Below are 22,156 nucleotides of genomic sequence, written 5' to 3' on the forward strand. Positions count from 1 at the left end.
TAGACTAGAATAACCGCATTGGTGGCTTAAAAATTGTCAATGATGTCACATGGCAATACTTCCAAGGCCACACCCCTTGATAATGAGCAGTCATGTCATTGCCACAGACAATGAAAATGGTGGCATCTACTAAAGAACATAATGTCATCTTAGTAACTATAAAACATAACAAGAAAGTAAAATGAAAAGTCTTTTTTTGTTTAAACAAAACAAAAGTAAAAAAAAAAGAAAAGGCAAAATTAGAGTTAAGTAATGCATAGTCCAAAATGCAAATAAAAAAATAAAATGTCCAAAAGAAAATGTATTAAGGAAAAATCAAAAAGTTACTGACATTCATAACACACTGTATAGTACTTTATGAAGTCCCCAACCTTGTTTTTATTCAATCCATAGGTCCTCAAGCTATGGACTAAACTAAAAAATATCACACATCCACATTGCCATTTCTTTCTTTCTTTCTTTCTTTCTTTCTTTCTTTCTTTCTTTCTTTCTTTCTTTCTTTCTTTCTTTCTTTCTTTCTTTCTTTCTTTCTTTCTTTCTTTCATTTTAATCCAAAGATCAAAAGTAGTGGGCCCATCATACTACTGAAGTTCAGACCTCACTCCAGCAAGAGAGATTTCATATCTTCTGCTGTAGCTAACAAAAGAACTCAACATAATATCTAACACTGGAGTCCCTGAGCAACTCTAATACTACTAGGTTATAACAAATGTGTTATGAGATTGTTCAGGTATGGAAGACAAATTTTTTTTTTTGTAAGTTAGTTATATTCACTAATCATGCTAATGTATTGTGTGTTGATCAACACTTGCTAGTAAGGATTTCACTGTGCTTTGTACCCGTAACAATAATAACCCTATAAACCTGTAATTTAAATTTTTCATTTTTTGTATTTTCTTTTAATTATTTAACAATCTTTTTGCATACTAAGTGTAGTACCAGAAGTCCATGCAGTAATGTTCTGATCGCATTTTTCTTTTATATGTTATGCCTTTAATAAATATTCCCCACCCATGGACAGCTTATCGGTGGCTCATAGTATGCCCACCATTGTGACACACATTGATACTAAATCTGTGACAAACTTGGGTGAGCAAGAATTCTTTTCTGTAACACTATTTCAAAGTAGTTTTCTTGGACCACTGAGAACAGTGAGAACACCAGGAAATATCAAAAGGTTGAGACAGGCTGTAGAATGGCGCCTTTAGCAATTCAGCATGATGTCAGTCAGTAGTGTTAAACATTTCAAAATGCACTGTTCACAGAATTCTTGATCAAGATTTATTCTATCAGTCGTATTTTAGGAATAATTTAGTTACATGACTCATCTTTTTACTCAGTTTACTGAAATGTTAAAGGAAAATGTATGTTTAACAATTAGCAAATTAATTTAGATGTGTTGAAATGTTGGAGCTAATCTGAAAAATGCTACTTTAAAAAATAATGCTATTTAAGATAAGGCAAATAAACTGCATTTCTTGATTATTTTTTGCCTACTTTATTTTTTATCCTGTACCATGAGTCAGGTGATTAATTTAAGTGACTATTCATGTTATCCTTTAACAAAATGATTGCACTGTGCTCATTATAAAGACATTTATTTTTCTAAAGTTTTCTAAAGCTTACAGTAAACATTTACAGTGTAAGTGATAGAATCTATTTCCTGTTATAAATGATAATTGTTGTTTAATTAACAACAATTGTTGCTTTGCACTGTTTTTTATTATATGTCCACTGTTATTTGTCTGTATATGACTCTGTTGTCATTATGGTAATAATCCTCTTCTTGGGTCCCAGTTTGGTACTGATGTTTTTAATTGGGTCCTCAGACTTAAAAAGTTTAGGATATCCTGATTTTAATGATCTCTCCTATTAGTTCTGTCTTGTTCATACATTCATCTTGTGAAGACCTCTTTTGTAAGTTGCTTTGGATAAAATTATCTGCCAAGCCAACAAATGTAAATATAAACTCTGTAGCCATTTTGTCACACCTTTACCTTTCTGTTGTGTCATATCATTGTTTCATTATTTGCAAAGGTTAGTGCTACTGCGTACTGCTCCAGAGTTCTACATTTCTGAATCCCAGCTTGCGCATGGACTCCCAGTGTATTGTGTTTCTCTTTAGATTGTGTGGCTTTCTTTTCAAGTTGCAAAGATATGTCTATGTGTGTGAGTAAGTGTGTGGACTAGTATCTCATCGAGGGTTGGTTCCCACCTCGTGCCCAGCCTCAGGCCCCTGAAACCTGAACAGGATTAAGCAAGTTTGATAACGGATGGATGGATTCTACTTTATAGCTATTCTTTTCTTTTACAATTCTCTTTGGAATCCCTCAGGGCCTCCATTTCCCACGGTGGAACTCATCAATTTGCCCAACATTACACAGATCCTCAGCGACTTGTTTTTGGATTCAGATATTCAGGCTTTTCCTTCTTCTTTTCATCAGCGAAGCAGTCATGCCACCACCCTGGCAGTGGTTCATTTTCCACATTCATCAAGTTCTATTGAGATGCCTTTTCCTTTTCACAACATTCATTTTTAGAAATTACCAGCTAATCAAGCAATTCATTATTTCTTATCACGTTTTTGGAAGATTGCAAATGTGATATTTTCTTTGTCAAACTTTGCCTGTTCATTTGTAGATTAGTAGCTTATGTTATTCTTCTCCAAACCACTATTTCCTTTTAGCATCTAATAGCCTCTCCTTTAAACCTTTCTCTCTTCCTTCTCCCTAAAAGCATTCCACTGAACTAGCAACTCATCATTTCATTCTAATTACATAATGCCCATCTTAAAAAAATAAATTCATTTAAATTGTTACTACCAGCAGTGGAAGCAAGTACTTTTTTCTTTTTGGTGAGTGCTCATCCCTTCCTTTTTTGTAGCTTCTACACTGCTGTATTTTTCTGGTGATCTGAATGAGCTGATGGATTCTGGTAAGGGTTGCTTCTGGTGCCTCACAGCTCCAAAATCCTGGGTTCAAACTCCAGCTTGCTCATTACATGCTGAATTTGCACAATCTTCCTGTCTGCCTGAGCTTTTATCCAAGCACACCAGTTTCATCTCATATCCCACATTCACATGGGTTAACTTTAAAAAGCAAACATTACGTGGTTTTGAGAATACATGTACAGTACACACAGTATGTATGTAAACACAATGAGTGGCCAATTTATCCAGCACTCCTGTCTAGTACCTGGTAGAACCCCTTCTTAGCCTCCAGAGCAGTCTATATCTGTCAAGGAATAGGATTTTGGTTCATGAGTAATGCCATAGGTATCATGCAGTTCCTTTAGATTTTTCATCCTCAGCTTCATGTTACAATCCTTCACTTCTACTTCAATCCTAAGGGTTCAAATGGACTGAAATCTGAGGATTGTGCAGACCACTGGAGTAAACTGAAGTGACTGTTATGTTTATGGAATCATTCTGAGACAATGCGAGCTTTGTGACATGGGAAATTATCCCGCTGAAAGAATTCATGTGAGAAAGGGTGGGCTATGGCCATAAATGATGCACATGCTCATGTTCTCTACGGTATTCAAATGCCTAATGTGTCCCATGAAAACGTTCCTCACACCAATACGATACCACTATGATCCTGCATTAGTCACACAAGGAAGGATGGATCAGTGGATTCATCTTGTTTTACAAAAGTCTGACCCAGCTAACTGTATGTTACAGCAGAACTTCATGTTATTCAGACCGCGTGAGATTTTGTTCTGTTTTAATTCGACAAGTTTTGCTGAGCACATGCCTATTGTAGCCTCATCTTCCAGTGCCCAACTTACAGTAGTGGACCCCAGTGTGGTCTGTTTCTATAGCCCAACTGCTCTAGTGTCTACTTTGTTATGTGTTTAGAAATGCCTGTTTGCACATACATCACTGTTGCAAAAAGCCTCCTTGAAGTATTTGTGTGCAGCTTAACAAGTCTGGCCATCCTTAAATCATTTCTGTCATTCTCAAGGTGTTATCAACCACAGATGCATAAATCTGTGCATGAGTCAAGTTCCACACACTTCCCCTTTACAAATCCCAACAATTTAATGCACATGCACACTGGTACAGCCCCACTCTGACTACTCCCAGAATTTTGCATATTTTAATATGCAAATCAATATAAATGTCATGTTCCGTTCACTGTTTGGTTAAAAAACAATGGAAAAGGCACATGAAAAATAGAAGACTTTCAGCATATGCGAAGTGGAGGCAAGGAAAAACGTACTATTTGCTAGCTTATGCAGTGGTACAAGAAACAAAAGCGTGGCGAAGACACTCAAATGTTCAAGTTCAGAAAGTCACACAGTGCCTTAAAGTAAGAAGTGGTCGGATATCACAGTTGACATGAAAAGGTGAGTCACAGCTCACCATCTGTTTATTCTGTTACAGACAACATTATAAAAACTGACCCCCGTGTGATGGTCAAACAGCAATGATGCTGGGGTGCTGAGTATGACTTTGGGTGCTGGCTTTACACAAAGCTCTGCCTCAGAAACTGCTGGTCGACCATCTGGCTGTGTGCTGGTGGACTGTTCTGGAGTCACAAAATGTAACAGAGGGTGCTGTAAGAGATGTGGCCAATGAATTAAGGCATGTAAGGGCTGTACTATATGATATTGACCACAAATGAAATAAATTGTTTGAAAAATAAATGTTGTAACTGATTACCTGTTTTTACAGTCTGCTAATTACATTCAAACAAAGTTGTAACTCTGTCCGATCTGGTGGGTCAGGGTCAGGGTCAGGTTTATTATAGCACATCTCTTCAGGTACATGCTTGCACACTGAAACACAGTTTCTGTGCACTATAGAGCAGCACATTAATAGAGTGGAAATGCATTGTATTTACATAAGCAAGTTCATTCTCTGAAGGTGCCTTCATAGCGTAATAATAATAATACATTTTATTTATATAGCGCCTTTCCCATGCTCAAGGCACTTACAGAATAAATAAAGAACGGCAGAATATACAGTATATAGCATTGTACAAACCAGATAAATAAATAAAGAAGATTAAGACAGTAAATTCTGAAAAAAAAAAACAGACAACATAATTGATGGTCTCGCACACACATACAGGTTACATGAGCATCTTGACAGAGAAGTAAACTGAGAGAAAGGTAATAAAGTCAAGTAGAGCTAAAAGCCTTCCTGAACAGATGAGTTTTGAGTTGTTTTTTAAAAGAATTCATGGAGTCAGCTGACCTGATTAATTTTGGTAGGTCATTCCAGAGTCTGGGCGCTATACAGCTGAAGGCCCTGTCACCCATGGAGTGTAGATTAGTGACGGGCACAACAAGATTACCAGAATCAGAGGACCTTAGTGGGCGGGCAGGCACATAGTGATGGAGAAGGTCACTGATGTAGTTTGGCGCGAGGTTATTTAAAGCTTTGTAGGTTATTAGTAGGATTTTATATTCGATTCTGTAGGACACAGGGAGCCAGTGAAGGCAGAGCAGGATGGGTGTGATGTGCTCGCTGCTGCTGGCTCGAGTAAGGACTCTTGCAGCTGAGTTTTGAATAAGCTGGAGCTGTGATATAAGATTAGAAGGGGCACCTGCCAGTAGGGAATTACAATAATCGATGCGGGATGTGATAAAAGCATGGACAAGTTTCTCAGCATTAGAGAAGGAGAGGAAGGAGCGAACACGGGATATGTTACGGAGGTGAAAGTAAGAAAGTTTCTTAATGTGATTTATGTGGGCGGAATAAGTGAGGGAGGAGTCAAAAATGACACCAAGATTTTTTACAGTAGAGGCAGGTCTGATGAGATCACTGCCAAGATGGACTGGGAAGGAGCTCATTTTATTAATTAATATTAATTAATAGCGACACTAAGCGCCACAACGGAGCAATTCTCTACTCTTTACTTTGAGGTAACTCGCTATCCTTAAAAGGACTGATTGCCTTTTGCCACAGTAGTCGGAAAAAGCACCTATAAGATGTAATGCCAGCTCATCCTTTTGGTGATTCATCCCTGGCTGCTGTAACTTGTCCAGTGTTGTTGCAATTTCAATGTGTGTGCAACTGACTGCTCCGATTATATTTGGAAAACCAGATGTTGCTGCGAATTGCACTTTTATGTTTGCCAGTTCAACCAAAGTGTAAGGAAATATTATGAACTGGATGACAAATAGATAATACCATCCTGGCATGGTGCGACTCAGGGATGATTGTGAAATACCCAATCGGTCAGCAAGTTCACTTTGAAAAGCTCCTGTGGCTAAAACCCTGAGAGTGGACAGAACTTTCAAAGGAGCAGGTAGAGCACAGTTCCTGAAAGTATGCCTTTGTAAAGCCGGCGCGAGTTCAGCACAAAGCTCCAAGAGGATAGCTCTAGGAAATCAAAATTGACTTAGAAGCCAGTCGTCATCATCTGTAAATATGCACTCTCTTCTAATTCTTCCATTTGCGATGTCTTCTAACAACGCTAAAGCAGCTATGGTAGCTAAAATAGTTTGGTATTCCATACACCATTATACTGTTACAGAATGTTTACAATCAAGTGAATTAAATTTGTAAACGATAGGCAGTTAATTTCGAAGATAGCGAATTGCTGGCAACCCTGATCACAACAGTATACATAATTTTTCCCATATTCATTATAATGAAATTTGTTATAACAAAATATTTTTACTGTCCCATGAATTTTGTTACAACGGCTTTCCACCTGTTTATCCAGAATCTGCAAAATAATGGAGCCATTACTGTTGGGAACAAGATGTTGAGTTAAATACAAAAGCAATTTGACAACAGCAGAATGATGAGACAGACACTGGATTACAGCAACATCTGATTGCAATACTCACTCAGAAAAATACACACTTGAGATTTCAGAAAACATGTAGCAACTGGGCTATATTGGAAGGCTCTTTTTTCTTTTTTTTACAGTTAATATATCTCTAAAAAGACTGAATCTGTACTGTATTAGTGTAAAGATAAAATCACCTTTTAGCAGCTATATAAACAGACCTGAGTGCACAAGCGTAAAAGTTATTCTTATCATATAACCCCATAAATTATAAAATATAAATTGAATTGAGGACTCTGAAATAAAATATCATAATATAATTATAAAATTATATTAAATCTATGGATAATAATTACATTTAAACATTTACCCTTTATTCCTGTTTACAGTTTCTTTGTCAACCTATGCAAATAATGTAATATCACCATCCAATCAGTACACATTGTTTTTTTTCAGTGAGAGACTGATCAAGCTTTTCTAGTATGCCGGGAATATATGTGAAGAGTGACATCTATCAAGTTGACATTTTGTGGAGTTTTAATGCATTTTACTGTAAGCCCATTGGAGAGGTGCTTAAACTGTGACTTCAATTAGTCTTTAGCAATGCAGTCAAAGGCTACACTTACAATCTTGTTGCTGTATTGACCGTTTATTTTGCCATATCTGTGTCTCCTATGCTACACCAGTTTGATTATTATTATTATTGTTGTTGTTGTTGTGTTATTGTTGCATTATTTTCAAAATTGTACCCTACAACCCCCCCAATACTTCTGACAAGACAGTGATCATGTCTGTACATTGACTCCTATGAATATTTTGCTTGTAAAACACATGAAGAATGGCACCCACAAAAAATCTTGCACACCTCCTCAAAACAACTAGTTGCATCATTGTGTGTAAAGAAGTGTAAAATACACAAGTTGAAATAACCTTTCTAAGAGAGTAAATAAATCAGTAACTTAAGGTAGATGATTTCATTTGTAGATGCTTTTTAAACAAAAGGTTTTTACAAATTTTAAAATGTGTACATCCTGCTCTTTTCGATACTTCCCAACAGAAATTTCCTGACAAATGTCCTTGAAGAGTAATTGTTCCAAAATTCAACAAAATCAATGGGCAGGTATTTAATGAGAATAGAAAGATGGACAGAAATACATTATAATGATAATACAAAAATAACATTTATTAAAATTTCATATTTACATTCCAAACATGTTGCTCAAAGTGCTTAACAGGAAGTTAAAGAAAAAGCAAAAAAAACTAAGGAATATACAAATAAAATGAAAAACAAAAAATATGAATAAATAAATAAATAAATACAAACTTACATAATATAATGTCACAAGAATGACAAAGAGTCTTTGCAAAGGTTTGAGGCAGCCACCCATATACTGTTTCCCGGCTGTAAAATTGGTTAATTTGAACAGACATGTTCTCAGGTATGAGTCCAAAATAGAACCGAATTGCTGCCTTAAAATGGCAGCTTTTAAACACAAGCAGAGGAAGTGATGTCATCAGGGCCAGAACCGGAAGTGACGTCATTGGCTATACCAGGACTGGGAGTGATGTCATCGGCAGCACTGGAACTGGAAGTGACATCATCAGTGGCGCCAGATCCAGGCGGGATTTCCTGAGAATGGTCTATAAGGGATTGAGAGAGACAATTAGTGCACCTTGCCGCCCCCTGGTCAGGCATGGAATTACTATTATTCAGACCCTTTAATTGTCTCCTAATCGCATGTGTGTGACAATCAATACATAAGAGATCAATAGAAACAGTATGGTCCTTAAGTATGGATTACCTTGCTAAACTCGTTTTTTAAGTCTTTAATGATTATCGTGATGAGTCTGATGCTATGATCAGACAGCCAAGGAGGACAGGAAAATTAAAACTGCAGCTAGTGAGATGCTGGAGAAGATGGGTCTGCAGGAGTTTTAAGACCAATGGACCCCTCAGCTCCTCTGAGCAACAGGTGCTTTTACATTTTATGTGTATGCATCCTCAAATCTGAATACAGTATCATCCCTGTAGGTATCTTTCCTATAGATATCTATATACATGGCCGCCACTTATGTTTAATGTAATTGATTTTAAGGTTAAGCTTTCTTGAGCATTCCAGCGTGTAATGGAGAAACACCTGAGACTGGGCAGTTTGCCTTCCTCTGGTTCCTGGTATTAGTGGAAAAGTGACATAGCCTGCCTTTGCCTGTGGAGGAATACTGGAAGTCAGCAGAAGAAACCCAAATGAATGAAAGGAGAACGTGCAAAATTCCCATTGAAGGCACATCAGGGCATTGCAGAGGCCACGCCTGACAGTTGCCCACAACTTTTCTTCCCTGCCTAATAATTATTATAAAATGGAACATTCCAAGCCTATTGCGATAGTCTTTTCATTACACAAATCTTACAAAAATAGAAAGCAAATTATAAACTGTAACTTCAATATGTATAATAAAGAGATTAAATAAATGTTAGTTCCGTCCATCACAGCTGGCCTCCACCAATGCTCTAATTTTTATTGCGAACATCTCAGTAAGTGAACATTTTGATTCAAAATATAAAACATCTGCTTATGCATTCCTTTCTTTGATTAATTGATAGAATACAAAATTGGACTCTTGTGCAATAAAGAGTGAGCTTTTATTAATGCCAGAATTGCATGGCATTCTCTTTCTTTCAAATATCCTTGAAATTTTCCATTTTTGTATTGCTTTTCTGTTGAGAGCTCTCAAAATCACTAAAACGCAGCACAGTATGGTGCAGCTATTTATACTGAAAGCTGCCTACTACCTCACATTTTATGGCAGAAAATACTTAAGCCACCAGCTACTATAAGTTTTAATTAATTACTTTGTTTATTTATTGGATATAACATGCAGCTTAAAATTGTTAAGAAATTGTTAATATTATATTTCCACTCTCAAGCCAGCGTAATCTATTTCAAGGACACTGAGACAGATGCCTATCCCAGCAGCACAATTGTTAATGTAAGAAAAAAAAATCTGTTATCATTTTTAAGTTCACAGAGTAGCAGAAGAAGAAGAATAAGTAAAAATAAACAAGGCTACCTTACTGATGTTACCACTTACTCATGCAAGTTTTCACTGCATCTAGCATTATGACATGAGTCTATGTTGCATTATGCTAATACAGCAATGGATTCTGGGGCAAAGGGTTGTGCAGGCTGGTGCAGTCGCTTTATTGTTTATTTGACTACAGATTTTTTTTATCAGTTTGGACTTTTATGCTATCATTACAGCAATAGGATACTTTAAGCAACAATAAAATCTGATAAAGTTTCCTAGCAGTGATGATAATGTCCTGAGGTTATTGCTCTGTATAAATGGTCCGGTCTCAAGGTCATCATGATACAGCAGCAATAAAGTCTGGAGGTCACACTGAAATAACAGAAATAATGTCTTGTGGACACTGAGCTTTAGAAATATGGTAGGTATCTGACCATAGCAACAATTAAATGGCTCTACCAGCTCTAGCCTCTGCATTCAATTGCTACCACAGGCACTCTGTGTGTGGAGTTTGTACACTTTCTCTATGTCTCTGCTGGTTGTCTGAGGGTATTTGCACATTCCCATATTATGCTTGTTAGTTGAGCTCCTATTAATAAGTGTTATTGGGATGGGCTGGCATCCCTTTCAGGTTTTGTCATCCCTTTGTACCCAGTCAATTAGGGTTCAGCTCCCTGTGACCCTATAATGGAAAATTTGGATTAAACAATGGATTAATAGATAAGAAAATTAAATGGAGAAGTCTCTGTACCACAGCAATAAAAATATCATTTCAGCACAGCAGCATTGAGCTTTATTTGTATAATAGAAACAGTGACTGAATGTTATTTCATGTTCAAGTTTATTGTCATGTATACTATACGCAGCACACAAAATACATTAATTATGAACTAGAGCACTGTTATCACTCTGCCTGTGATAATGTTTAGAGCAGTGATGAGTCAACAATGGTTTGAGCGGAGACAGCTAAGATGGTTTGCACAACTACAATGGGTTTATCCTTTGCTGTTTTTATTATACCATATTGCCTCTTGTAAGAGATTGGACAAATCACAATAAAGAGTAGGGGCACCACCCTGGTGACCCCTTATAATTGAAGTTAAACAGCAAAGAAAAGGATGCAATAATTGCAAAGATGTCTCAGTTGAAGTAATTTCAAGATTGTGAATCTTCCCGTTTTAATTCCTAAAGGCAAGAAGAGACAGACCCAGGTGGATGGGCACCAAAAGTGACATCAGTGGTATTATAGCTGTCAATATCTGCAGTGGTATGAAGAGAAAAGGCATTAGCACACAGCGCCAACCCCTGGAGCGGCAGGGAATTACAATCATCAGAGCCCTTAAGCTGTCCCCCTATGCACATGATCGTGACACTCTAAAAGAACAAAAATCCTTTTTATATATTCTTTTAAAATTAGTCACTGAAATTAAATTTTTACTGTTATTCTTATGGGTGGCACTATGAGCAGATCCAGCACCCTAGGTTTGACCCGAGCACCTGCACATTGCCTTTGAGATGTACTTCCCATGTCTGTGTCCACTTTTCTCTGGCTACTGTCGTTAGGTTAAACTACCCTTTTACGTTAGCATCAGTGTGGGTGTGGGTCCTGCGATAGACTAGCACCCTGTTCATTGCTGTTCCCTGCCTTGTAGTGTGCTGCTCTGGGTTTTAAGGATGGGATCAACAGGCGAATTTAAAGCTTTTCAGTGCCCTCTTCTGGAGTTTGAACACATTACCTAGCATCAAGCCTGGACTTAGACACTTCAAAGTATTTCACTGTATGTTGACTACACCAGTACTGTTTACAAAGTTTTGAAACATTTATCATGTGTGTTTTGGTCACGTTCTTCAAGTTAACAGATAAAAAGTGTTTTTTTCTTTCAATTTCATCTTTCTGTCTAGATTGTTTTTTGTTTGATTATTTAGGTTAAGCCTTATAAAAAAGGTTACCAAGGGGGATAACCAGGGACAGGAAACATTAATGAGCAGAGAGTTAAAACCAGAAAAACAATCCTATCATTCATCTAAGCCAAATTGGTTATTTAAGAAATATTAGTGATGAAAATCAAAGCAAAAGTCAAGAAACAGAAAATCATCCATCCATCCATTTTTCAACCCGCTTAATCCGAACACAGGGTCACGGGGGTCTGCTGGAGCCAATCCCAGCCAACACAGGGCACAAGGCAGGAACCAATCCCGGGCAGGGTGCCAACCCACCGCAGAAACAGAAAATCAGAATAGCAAAAATAATGTGCACATGAAGGTTGTTTTTTATTTAATTATCTACAAATGCAAAAGTCAAAAAAGTAAAATGACACCTTTTATTGGCTAACTAAAAAAGATTACAATATGCAAGCTTTACATCAGGCAAGATGTAAAGGGGCCTGAGTTGCCTCGAAAGCTTGCATATTGTAATCTTTTTAGTTAGCTAATAAAAGTGTCTGTCATTTTACTTGACTTCTCACTACATTCATAATGGTTAACACGGTACAACACCCTAGTACTACAAATGCAGAAAAAGATTTGTCTCTGATCTGCTGCTTTATATATTATCACATTGATTATCTTCATTAAGTATTACCAGAGGCTCACTCCATATGAACTAACACCATTTTGTTAAAATGGTAACCACACCTATAAAAAAACAATGGTAACATGAACAACAGAAATACTTTTAGAAGTAACTTGAAACAATAATAACAATAAAAACACAAGTACACGCAGTTGCAAAAATGTATTTATTTGTTTTATGATGCTTTATTCTAGCACTTGTAATGAGTACAAGTGTTAAAATAAAACATTCAAAAGCTCTCTCTTTCTCTTTCTTGCTTTTCATGACATGGACCTGGTGGTACGCTTGTATGTTAGACAAACTAATTTTTCAGTACCAAGATTTCTTCCCCAAAGACCCAATGACATCCAATTGCCCTATGTAGAATTTTGTGATACAGTATGTAAAATGAAGACTGTATTTAAAATAAGACACAAGAACAAATGCCTGACCTTCATTTGAAGGGCTTGAAGGAAATTTAGAACTTCTCAGATAAACACTCTGGTCTTCTTAAAATCCTTTCGGTTAACTATTCCAATGACGGACATTACGGCCCGTAGTGTAGGTGATCTGTGACTGAGTCATGTTGTGGATGTCTGCATTAAACCTCACTTACTGCAAAGGTAGTAATTTAAGGCATTGTTGCTGAGATTTAAAGGTGTGCTCTTGTTTAGAGCATTGGTATCAGGTTACATGGGCAGCCTGAATGCTCTAGAATACAGAAAAGTAGACATGAACACTGCTGTATCAATCTATAAAGTGAAATGGATTGCCTGTGATACCCCAAGAACTTGATACATGAGTTCCAAAAAAGAAATGCTTTCTTTGTGTTGCTAGGGCATCCCATCCAAGGATGGCTTCATAAATGAGCATAAATCTTAGAAAAATCTGAGTACATTACACAGTACTGTGCAGTTAGTAAACTCTTAACTAGAAGTCTCATTTAAGGACACATCTCCAAGCTGATAAGTAATTTCCTCTTACACCCTTAATATGTTAGTGAAACGTACACATAAGTATTTCACCCTAATCTGTGCTGGTGAAAATGTTGAACTTAGCCTGAAATGTAACAGATTACCCTTCTTATAAATATCTTGTGAAACAATGGATTTCTAAACATCCTTCAATGCCAACAGATTTTCAACGCTGGGCATGCTGGTGGTTCCCACAAACTAAGGAGTTCTTAACCTCAAGGCATAGTTTTATGACATCAGGGTTTCACATCCATGAACCTTTTAACATGTCATACTTGAAACATCATTTAAAAAATGTTCTCTTGTTATTCCTTATTAATGTTTTGTTGAGCTCTACTTTTGGTCTTGGCAGGCAGCGATGGTGGTCTAGTAATATTTTATTTTAAAATATCTATGTTCAGAGTATATCTAGTGCAAGAGGTTGCCCTCAAGTTCAGTCCTAGCCTCCCTGTAGTTGTAGAGTTTTGTTCCAATAAGTTTCACAATCAGTTAGTGTCTTGGGTCCCTAGTGTGTGCCAGGAAAATATTTCCCACACACTCACACTGTCACTACCACCTTGAACTGTTTGCACTAAACATGTTAACTCCATTTATTTATATTGCTTAATCAGTGTTTAATTAGCTGGATGTTTTTCTTCTTCTTTTCTTCTGCTGCATTTAGAACAGTGAATGAGTGTGAGATTTACGTTTATGAAGAATTTAGGAATACTTCTTAACTCTTGTCATTTTCCTGTTCGTTCACATTTTCTGTGAGTTTGCTACCTTTATTTTATCCTAAAAATGACAACTAGTAGCGAGAGCAGACAAAAAAATAAATTATTTCTGTGTGACATACACAAATGCTTTTGATATTTCATTGAAAACTAAGGAAATAGTTTCTATGTTGCATTGCTGATGCAGAAATTAAAAACTGGGCTTGCTTGATTAAGGTAGGTGTCCAATTAAAAGTAGAAATTACAGGGGTTTCCCGAGGCCTGAACTTGAGAACCAGTAGAGTTCAATAAAACTTAACAAAATATCTATCAATTTACAAATTTCATAAGATTGTTTTCACCAGTCCACAGCACCACAAATTGATAGATAAACCCGGCAGAAAGTAAAGATTACAGGACTAACTTACGTGAGCACTCACATTTAGTCATACCTGACCATAACCTAATTGAAATAAGCCAAACATATGGGAATATGTTTGGAGAATGGGAAAATGGTATATGGGAAAATACGTCCAAGCTAAAACAAAGTCACTGGAGTTCTGCAGCAGTAGTGATAACTGTGCTACTATGCTGGCCAAAAAAATATTAGACATATACTGTATAAACAAAAGACCTGTGTGTGTGTATGGAGCAGTCTGCTCTGCTCACGCTCAACCACGGCCATGGGAGTTGGTGTGAATTCTATGGAAGATGTAGAAGCTTATACAAGTGTGACTTGGGTAAGATGGCGCATGCATGCACTTTTACATTTTTTCACTGCTTGCATGTACCTCACTTCTCATTCTGTACCAAGCAGACAAACACAGCTTTGTGGTACAGGCACGTTGTACATCCACACATGTGAGCTACCTTTTGTTTGCCTGAGACAGTTTCACGCCTGTCATGCACAATTTGTGCCATAGTTGCACTCGACTACACATCCATCTCAGAGTGGTGGCTCTGAGAGTAGGGATCTAAAATATAAAGTGCAATATAAATAAAATTTATTATTATTATTATTATCTATGCTGGCAATTGGAAGGTTGCTGGTTTGATTCCTGTAAATACCAGAAGTGATTCTACTCCATTGGGCCCTTCAGCAAGGCCCTTAACCTGCTGTTCCTCCATCCTGGGTATGACATTAACCTGCATCCAGCCCTGCAAGCAGGACTTCCAACTTTGTAAAAGAAAATACAGGGGTTGGTGGCAGGACTGGCACTCCAGCTACTATAAAAAAAAAAAAAACTCACACTGTTCCATTCAAACTAGTGTGGTGCTGCACTTGTGTCTTAATTTGGTATCCTGAAGTGGTTCATTGCTGTATCAGTAAATGCTCCTAAATTATTTTAATTTCTTACTTTGTCTTTTATTTTTCTTTTCTTCATTATGTAAAGCACTTTGAGCTACATTTTTTGTATGAAAATGTGCTATATAAATAAATGTTGCTGTAGTTGTTGTAACCTCTCTCGCTCTCTCTATTCATATACAGTATATATAAAATCCTAACCCTGAAAGTGCAACAATTTTGTGCAGCGATTTTATGTGACTTTTTTGTCATTTTAAATCAGGCTTATTTTAAAGCCTTCGTATATATGTTTGGTATCATTCTTTTCAGAATGTATCAAACTTTAATGTGATGTTATTTGATTTTCAGACTCTTATTCCATTTTTAAATTATAAACTAAAAAATATCAAGAACTCACGTCCCGCGAGACGAGAGTTTGTGTAAAGAGATTTAACCACACCCGGGGCTGGAAATAAAAGACAAAGAGTAGACAAAGACAGCTGCTGTACAGGCTTTTAAATGTTTGAAGCACTGCGTGAGATGTAGATCATGTGGCACGGCAGCAGCAGCAAGCCAGCAGCTGATTGAGCAAAGAGGAGGTAAATAAAAACACTGTATTTGTTTCCCATTGTATCACCATTTAAGAGGGGGTTTCGGAGGAGCGACCGCATCTGCTTGGGGTGTGTATAGCTCCCCTCTTCACAACACGAGCGGCAGAGATGCGAAGTGGTTGGCTCGAAGTGTAGAAAACAATAATACACACATAAATAATATTTTTATGCAATTGTCTCTGTCATGTATGTGCGCCTGGGGATCACCTTCCTGACTCTACTGAGGTAAGTGGTACCACAATGTGATGACAGGGGGAACTCACACTGACAATTTCTCCCTTTCTACCCAGTGCCCCAAGAAGCCACCAGGAGAGGACAATGAACCCGATCGCAGTACCCAGATCGGTCCCTTCTCTTCTGGTTGACACCATTGTTAATTACTAAAGTCAAATGTGGTTATTCACCAGCAAATGTGATCTGAAATTAAAAAAAATACATAAAATGTGTACTGACTCAGAATGTATTGTACAGAGAACCTTCAAATGGAGAATGAAATGCCGCAGTTAACATTTTCTGTCCTTCTGTCTTTGCAGCAAATAAGCTGAATGGTAAAACAACTATTGATGAGCCTGTGAAGACAAGAGGAAGTGGAACTTCTACAAAAGTTGCAACTTCGACCACCAAACCTCGGTCCGTGAACAACAAAGGCACCTGTGCCTGTGCCACCAGTTTTCAGCTGATTCTGCTCTTCCTGCTGGTACTGTCCTGGAACCTCTCCTAGCAGCTGGATTTCTAACCATTCACTGTCTAATCCATTCCATCGGAGACTGGTGATTGGATAGGGGAGAAGAACTGGGAAACAGCAGTGTTAGCTGTAGACAAGGTCATGGATGATGAATTCAACCTGCCGAGAATGATGCGGCCACGCCAAGGAATTATGTCAAATCAAGTACAGTTACAATGCAGCTTATGATGTTTTTAAACTCAAGACCTTAGAATACTCTCCGGTGTCTTTGTAAAGCCAAAAACAGGGAATTTGGGCAAATTCAGCTATTGTGTGCCATCATGTGACAGGAAGTAGTACTTGGCTTTTGTACCACAGCTTCCACCTGGAATTCAAAGAGATGTGTCTTCTTCATTCTGCTGTTTAATATGGTATGGTTATTTCAGCCTGAAATGTAACAAATTACACTTCTTGTATATCTCTTGTGAAACAATGGATTTTTTTAAACATTGTTCAGTGCCAACAAGTTGGATTTTACCAAATAGAGAAAAAAGTTGGAAATCCCAGATTAGTGTGCGGAAACCAGAAGATAAGTGTATAATATTACTAACTACTGTATATGCTTCAGACAGACTGAAATAATAGAGCTGATGTTCCCATTGATGGACTCAAAATATCTGCTTGTGCTTAAGCTGCCAGGTGGCATGTGGTTGTGGGTTCTTAAGGTATGTAGGGGTCATTAGGAAGTTGTCTGTGTAATTTCGATGTCATGAAATCATTTAATCTAACCATTTGTATTTTTCACTTGCATAGAATGAGTCAGCTGTCACACCACATCCTCTGAAGCCTTATGCAGAAATAAAATGAAACTCTATAAATCTATAAATATAGCTCTATTTCTGTATGTATTGTCACTGTTTCCATGCCTCATCATTCAGGACTATCTGGTACAGAATGGTCAGAGGTGTTGGCTAGGACTCTTGAATCCCCAAGCCATGCATTTCATCTGTTCTAGTTACTTGAAGGACACATGCGCCCGTTTCACTGGGGACACAAAATCCCTAAAAGATTTCCATGTTTTGCCTACCCAAAGCACCACATGATACAGCCTTCGTTTTTTTTTTTTTTTTATTGAAAGAAACTAAATTTAGAACCTGGCTCAGCAAAGGGTTGTGGAGCAGTGGAGTCTGCCATATAAGCTGCATAAAAACATTTTTAACTTTTTAAAAAAAGAATAGAGAGATTGCCATAAATAAGCTATAGAACACAAAAACACATTTCACTTTTTACAGTATTTACTAAATAAATTAAAATATCTTTTTCCAAGACATGATTAGCATTGTTGCCCCTTAATAGAATATTCTGTCCAAATTCCACAAACCAACTTATTTACTGAATCTATCAGTGAGATAACAATTTGCAGTTTGAGAATTTTGCAGAAACTTTCCTTTGATTTTCACAGCTCTCCTTGTGTTCAGATGGCTGCGAGCCCCCACTGAGTATTACTTGCTTCCTGCACCTCAAACAAGCACTTGGAAAATATCACATCACAAGATAATTTTGCTTTGGCAAAAAATGCATTGGTGAATGGAAAAGAATTTGCAGAAAAACTGTTAAAAATCACTTGTAAATTCGGAACTGTTTTATGTATCGCCTATTTTTATCTTGGCTCTGAGGCAGATTTATTTTTGCACAAATGTTCTCTTTTATACATAACATGCACAATAAATTTATGTACAAGAGTTTCCCAGAAAAGTTATGCAACTTAATTTTATACTGCTAGTAATTTTTACAGAATTGGCCTAATATCCTAATATGGTAACTACATGTATTTGCCATTGTGGTCGAATAAGGTAATGCAGGTCCCACAGATAAGTGCTGGGGAGCTAACCTAGTCGATCCCCATTTAATTCAGCCACAGAAAATATAATGAAAAGGGCCTGTATGTTCAACAGTACAAACAAAAAGGAAAAAGCAAAAATATAAAGGGTGTCTGGCTAAGATTCAGCTCACTGATCAAGTTACAGGGAGCTCCGTCCTGTTTTGCAGTTTGTTCACAACTGACTGCATCCTTCTGGCAGCTGCTGGCTTTATAGGTGGGAACCAGAAGGGGTGGAGTCAATTGCCCTTACTTGGGCGTCTTCTTGGTACTGCACAGGGAGGGACAGAGGAGAAAGTTAGTGCAGGTGCCCCTTCTTGACCCAATTTGTTAGTACCTGCTTCAGTTGAGCCCAGAGGGTGATCTATCAGTATGTATGCGTGATACCAGATTTCTCATTTTTCTATGTAACCTAAATCAAGGAATCTCTATCAACCTCAGCAACCTTGTACCAGCAAGAAACAAGAACATTTTTCCTTGCTTGTATCTGTCTGAATCACACATTAGTAGCCACTTCTTTAATAATCAAGTAATCACTCCCAAACATTTTGCAATGAATGAGATCTTTGAGGGAGCAAGAGCTGGGTTGTACGGTGCATGCTGTTGAAAGAACAGTCCAACAGGGTGTTGCGAATGCTTCCTGGGTTTTAAATCCACGTTGTTGCATAACTCCCTTTGAGGGCCAAATACACATAACCAAAGGAAGTAAATTGTTCTGCATCACTTTTGTAACAAGTTTGATTAATCACAGAAAAAGTTGTATACCTTTTTGATAATTAACACTATAGCTTAAAAAAGGTTACAATATTGTCTGGGCATCTCTCATTACAGTGGAGCGGTTTGTGTTAAGCACCACTTTAAGCAGGATGGAAGATTCTGACATGTCACACCACTCGTAACTTGTTTCTTATTATTACAGGAACTTGATCAAAATTAATTTCATTAACTTATTTAATCTATCCTACTATAACTATCTGACGTTTAAAGATGTACTTCACAAATTATACTAACTGAAATGTTGCCGAACGTCCTATTCCATCTTCCTTACACAGTTAAAGCATAATGTAGGTCAAACTAATAGAGCACACATCTGTTCTAATTAAAGAAATGACAGATCAATCAGAAACATTTGATATTGTAATGCTTACTGTCTTCCTATCACTCCTATATATATTAATTATCAATGGCATGTGGGCTATATACAGTTCAATTCACAATATAAAACAATAATACACATAAAAAATGTTATTACACAAATGTCTCTGTCACATATGTGTGCCTGGGCATCACCTTCCTGATTCTGCTGAGGTAAGTGGTATCACAATGGGAAAAGAGCGGGCGCTCATGCTGAAGGTTTCTCCTTTCCCACCCAGTGCCCCAAGAAGCCACCAGGAGAGGGCAATGGCCCCATTCAAAGCACCCACAGCTGGCCCTGCCCTTTTGGTCGGGGCTCTATAAAAACCTGACCATCCCCAGAGAAGGTTGTCTAATCTTTTGGACCTGAACTTGGCCTGGAGCAAGTACCTTCAAGAAACCAGAATATCAATAAAAGGAATCCTTTTTTGATTGGCCAGTCAGCATACTATGATTTTTTGTTTAAAAGTGCCATTGAGTACTGTTTTTGTTTGTTTGTTATTTTGTATCAATCAACCCGGGACACCCGCTTGGTGCCCCAACATTTCGAAGCAGCTTATGCAATTCCATCCACTTCAGTCACATTCTCATATTTACACACTCGGGTACATACTAGTGTTCTATCCAAGGTTGTTTCCCACCTACTGTCCATTGCCGTTTGTATAGGCACCAGCTCTTGGTGACACTGAAGTGGATTTAAGAAACAGAAAATATAGAACTATATAATTATAGTGGCATGGTGTTTAATGCTGCTGTCCCCTAGCTGCAGGAGCCCGGGTTCAGTTCTTTACCCGCTCACTAATGGTACAAAGTATGCACTGCTTTGTCCATAAACTCATTTAAGGGTACCATCCTTGACACCCCACATAAGAATCCAGACATAATTTAAAAGTTCTTTTACTAGTATGACCCAGTGAGGATGACAGAAGGAGTATTTATACAACATCTGTGATGGATATTAATTTACAGCCTTCTCCTTTGCTCTGCAATTGCATGTACTCACTTGAACCTTCTGCGTGGCTATTGTAAAAATGCTTCATCCTCATCCATTTTGGTCACATACATGTAGCGTAATGCACATACAATATGTTGATTTCCTTGAGAGGCATAGATGCCTGTCACCCTTAGGTCCAATTCCCCTACTTATCAGTTAGTGAAGGCAGTCAGCTTGTGCGTCAGCACTTACTTCAAAACTGCAATATGCGGCCTCCAAGTTTCCTTGTAACCAGATATAGGCAGCATAAGAAAACCTATCAAGCATTAATTATTGGTCTTCCTTACACATTATGGAGGTTTTTTCTGTGAGATAAAGAATAAGATTTAGGCTTAAAGTGCAATATTTCGAACTGTATGACCTCAATCTGCACTTGCCTTTTATCAATATTGCCATTCTGTCCCTACATGAAGCTTCTCGCCTCTTCCATCAAGACAGTAATATGCCATCTGCTTGCCTAAACTACTTCATATAAAGATCCACCTAGGGACTGCATTCCAGGACAAGTTTAAAGACAGTTCTGGAAGACTTTTGTTTCCAGGATATACACATAATTTTCCTGGGGAAGCTGATTTTGAAGCTATGAAAAGGTAACATTCTGGGTAATTTTTAACCAAATCTTATAATAGGCTTCCCAGCCACTACTGGGGAAGACGTTCTGGATGAGGCTATGTCTAATGTGCCTATATATTTTACAGTTATATTAAGTGTCACAGTGTCCACAGTTCAAGTGTGAATATGGCCAAGTCAATGAGATGAAGTTTGCATTTTCTCCCAGTGTCTGCATGGTCTTCTTCCACAGTTCAAACATCTGTGTCTTAAAACAATTGCTGATTCTAAATTATATGTGATAGCGTGTGAGCAGCCATGAATATGTTCTGCAGTGGGTTGGTCTCCACCTTGCACCACATTCTGCTGGAATGACTTGATTCTAAATTGGAATAAACTAATTCAGAAAATGGATAAGTGCATTGTTATTATGTACATATCATGTAATATACTTATAGATTAGCTGTATATCTATATGAAATGAATTTTGAATAAATATTACTAATATAAAGTATCTGAATCATTTTCTGCATTATACGGTTTTGCTACTAAAACTCTGCAAAAAGTATAAATACACTGCATATGTACTCATTGTAAGAGCTGTATTGGCTTTATCTTGGTTAGCAGAATACGGTGCATCCGGAAAGTATTCACAGCGTATCACTTTTTCCACATTTTGTTATGTTACAGCCTTATTCCAAAATGGATTAAATTAATTTTTTTCCTCAGAATTCTACACACAACACCCCATAATGACAACATGAAAAAAGTTTACTTGAGGTTTTTGCAAATTTATTAAAAATAAAAAAATTGAGAAAGCACATGTACATAAGTATTCACAGCCTTTGCCGTGAAGCTCGAAATTGAGCTCAGGTGCATGCTGTTTCCCCTGATCATCCTTGAGATGTTTCTGCAGCTTAATTGGAGTCCACCTGTGGTAAATTCAGTTGACTGGACATGATTTGGAAAGGCACACACCTGTCTATATAAGGTCCCACAGGTGACAGTTCATGTCAGAGCACAAACCAAGCATGAAGTCAAAGGAAT

The 22,156-nt window shown here is 37.5% G+C and overlaps 1 protein-coding gene across 3 annotated transcripts in view; it reads left to right on the forward strand.

Moving 5' to 3' along the window:
- Positions 1-17,618, forward strand: part of LOC114645187 (glypican-5-like) — a 331,905-nt gene extending 314,287 nt beyond the window's left edge. For all 3 annotated transcript variants that reach the window (XM_051923637.1, XM_051923639.1, XM_051923638.1), the window contains one exon: positions 16,423-17,618. In XM_051923637.1, coding sequence (XP_051779597.1) covers positions 16,423-16,610 — 188 coding nt within the window. In that variant the 3' untranslated portion in view covers positions 16,611-17,618. The remainder of the gene's footprint in view (positions 1-16,422) is intronic.
- Positions 17,619-22,156: the final 4,538 nt, after the last annotated feature.

This window comes from Erpetoichthys calabaricus, chromosome 2 (assembly GCF_900747795.2).
Source record: "Erpetoichthys calabaricus chromosome 2, fErpCal1.3, whole genome shotgun sequence".
NCBI lineage: Eukaryota > Metazoa > Chordata > Cladistia > Polypteriformes > Polypteridae > Erpetoichthys > Erpetoichthys calabaricus.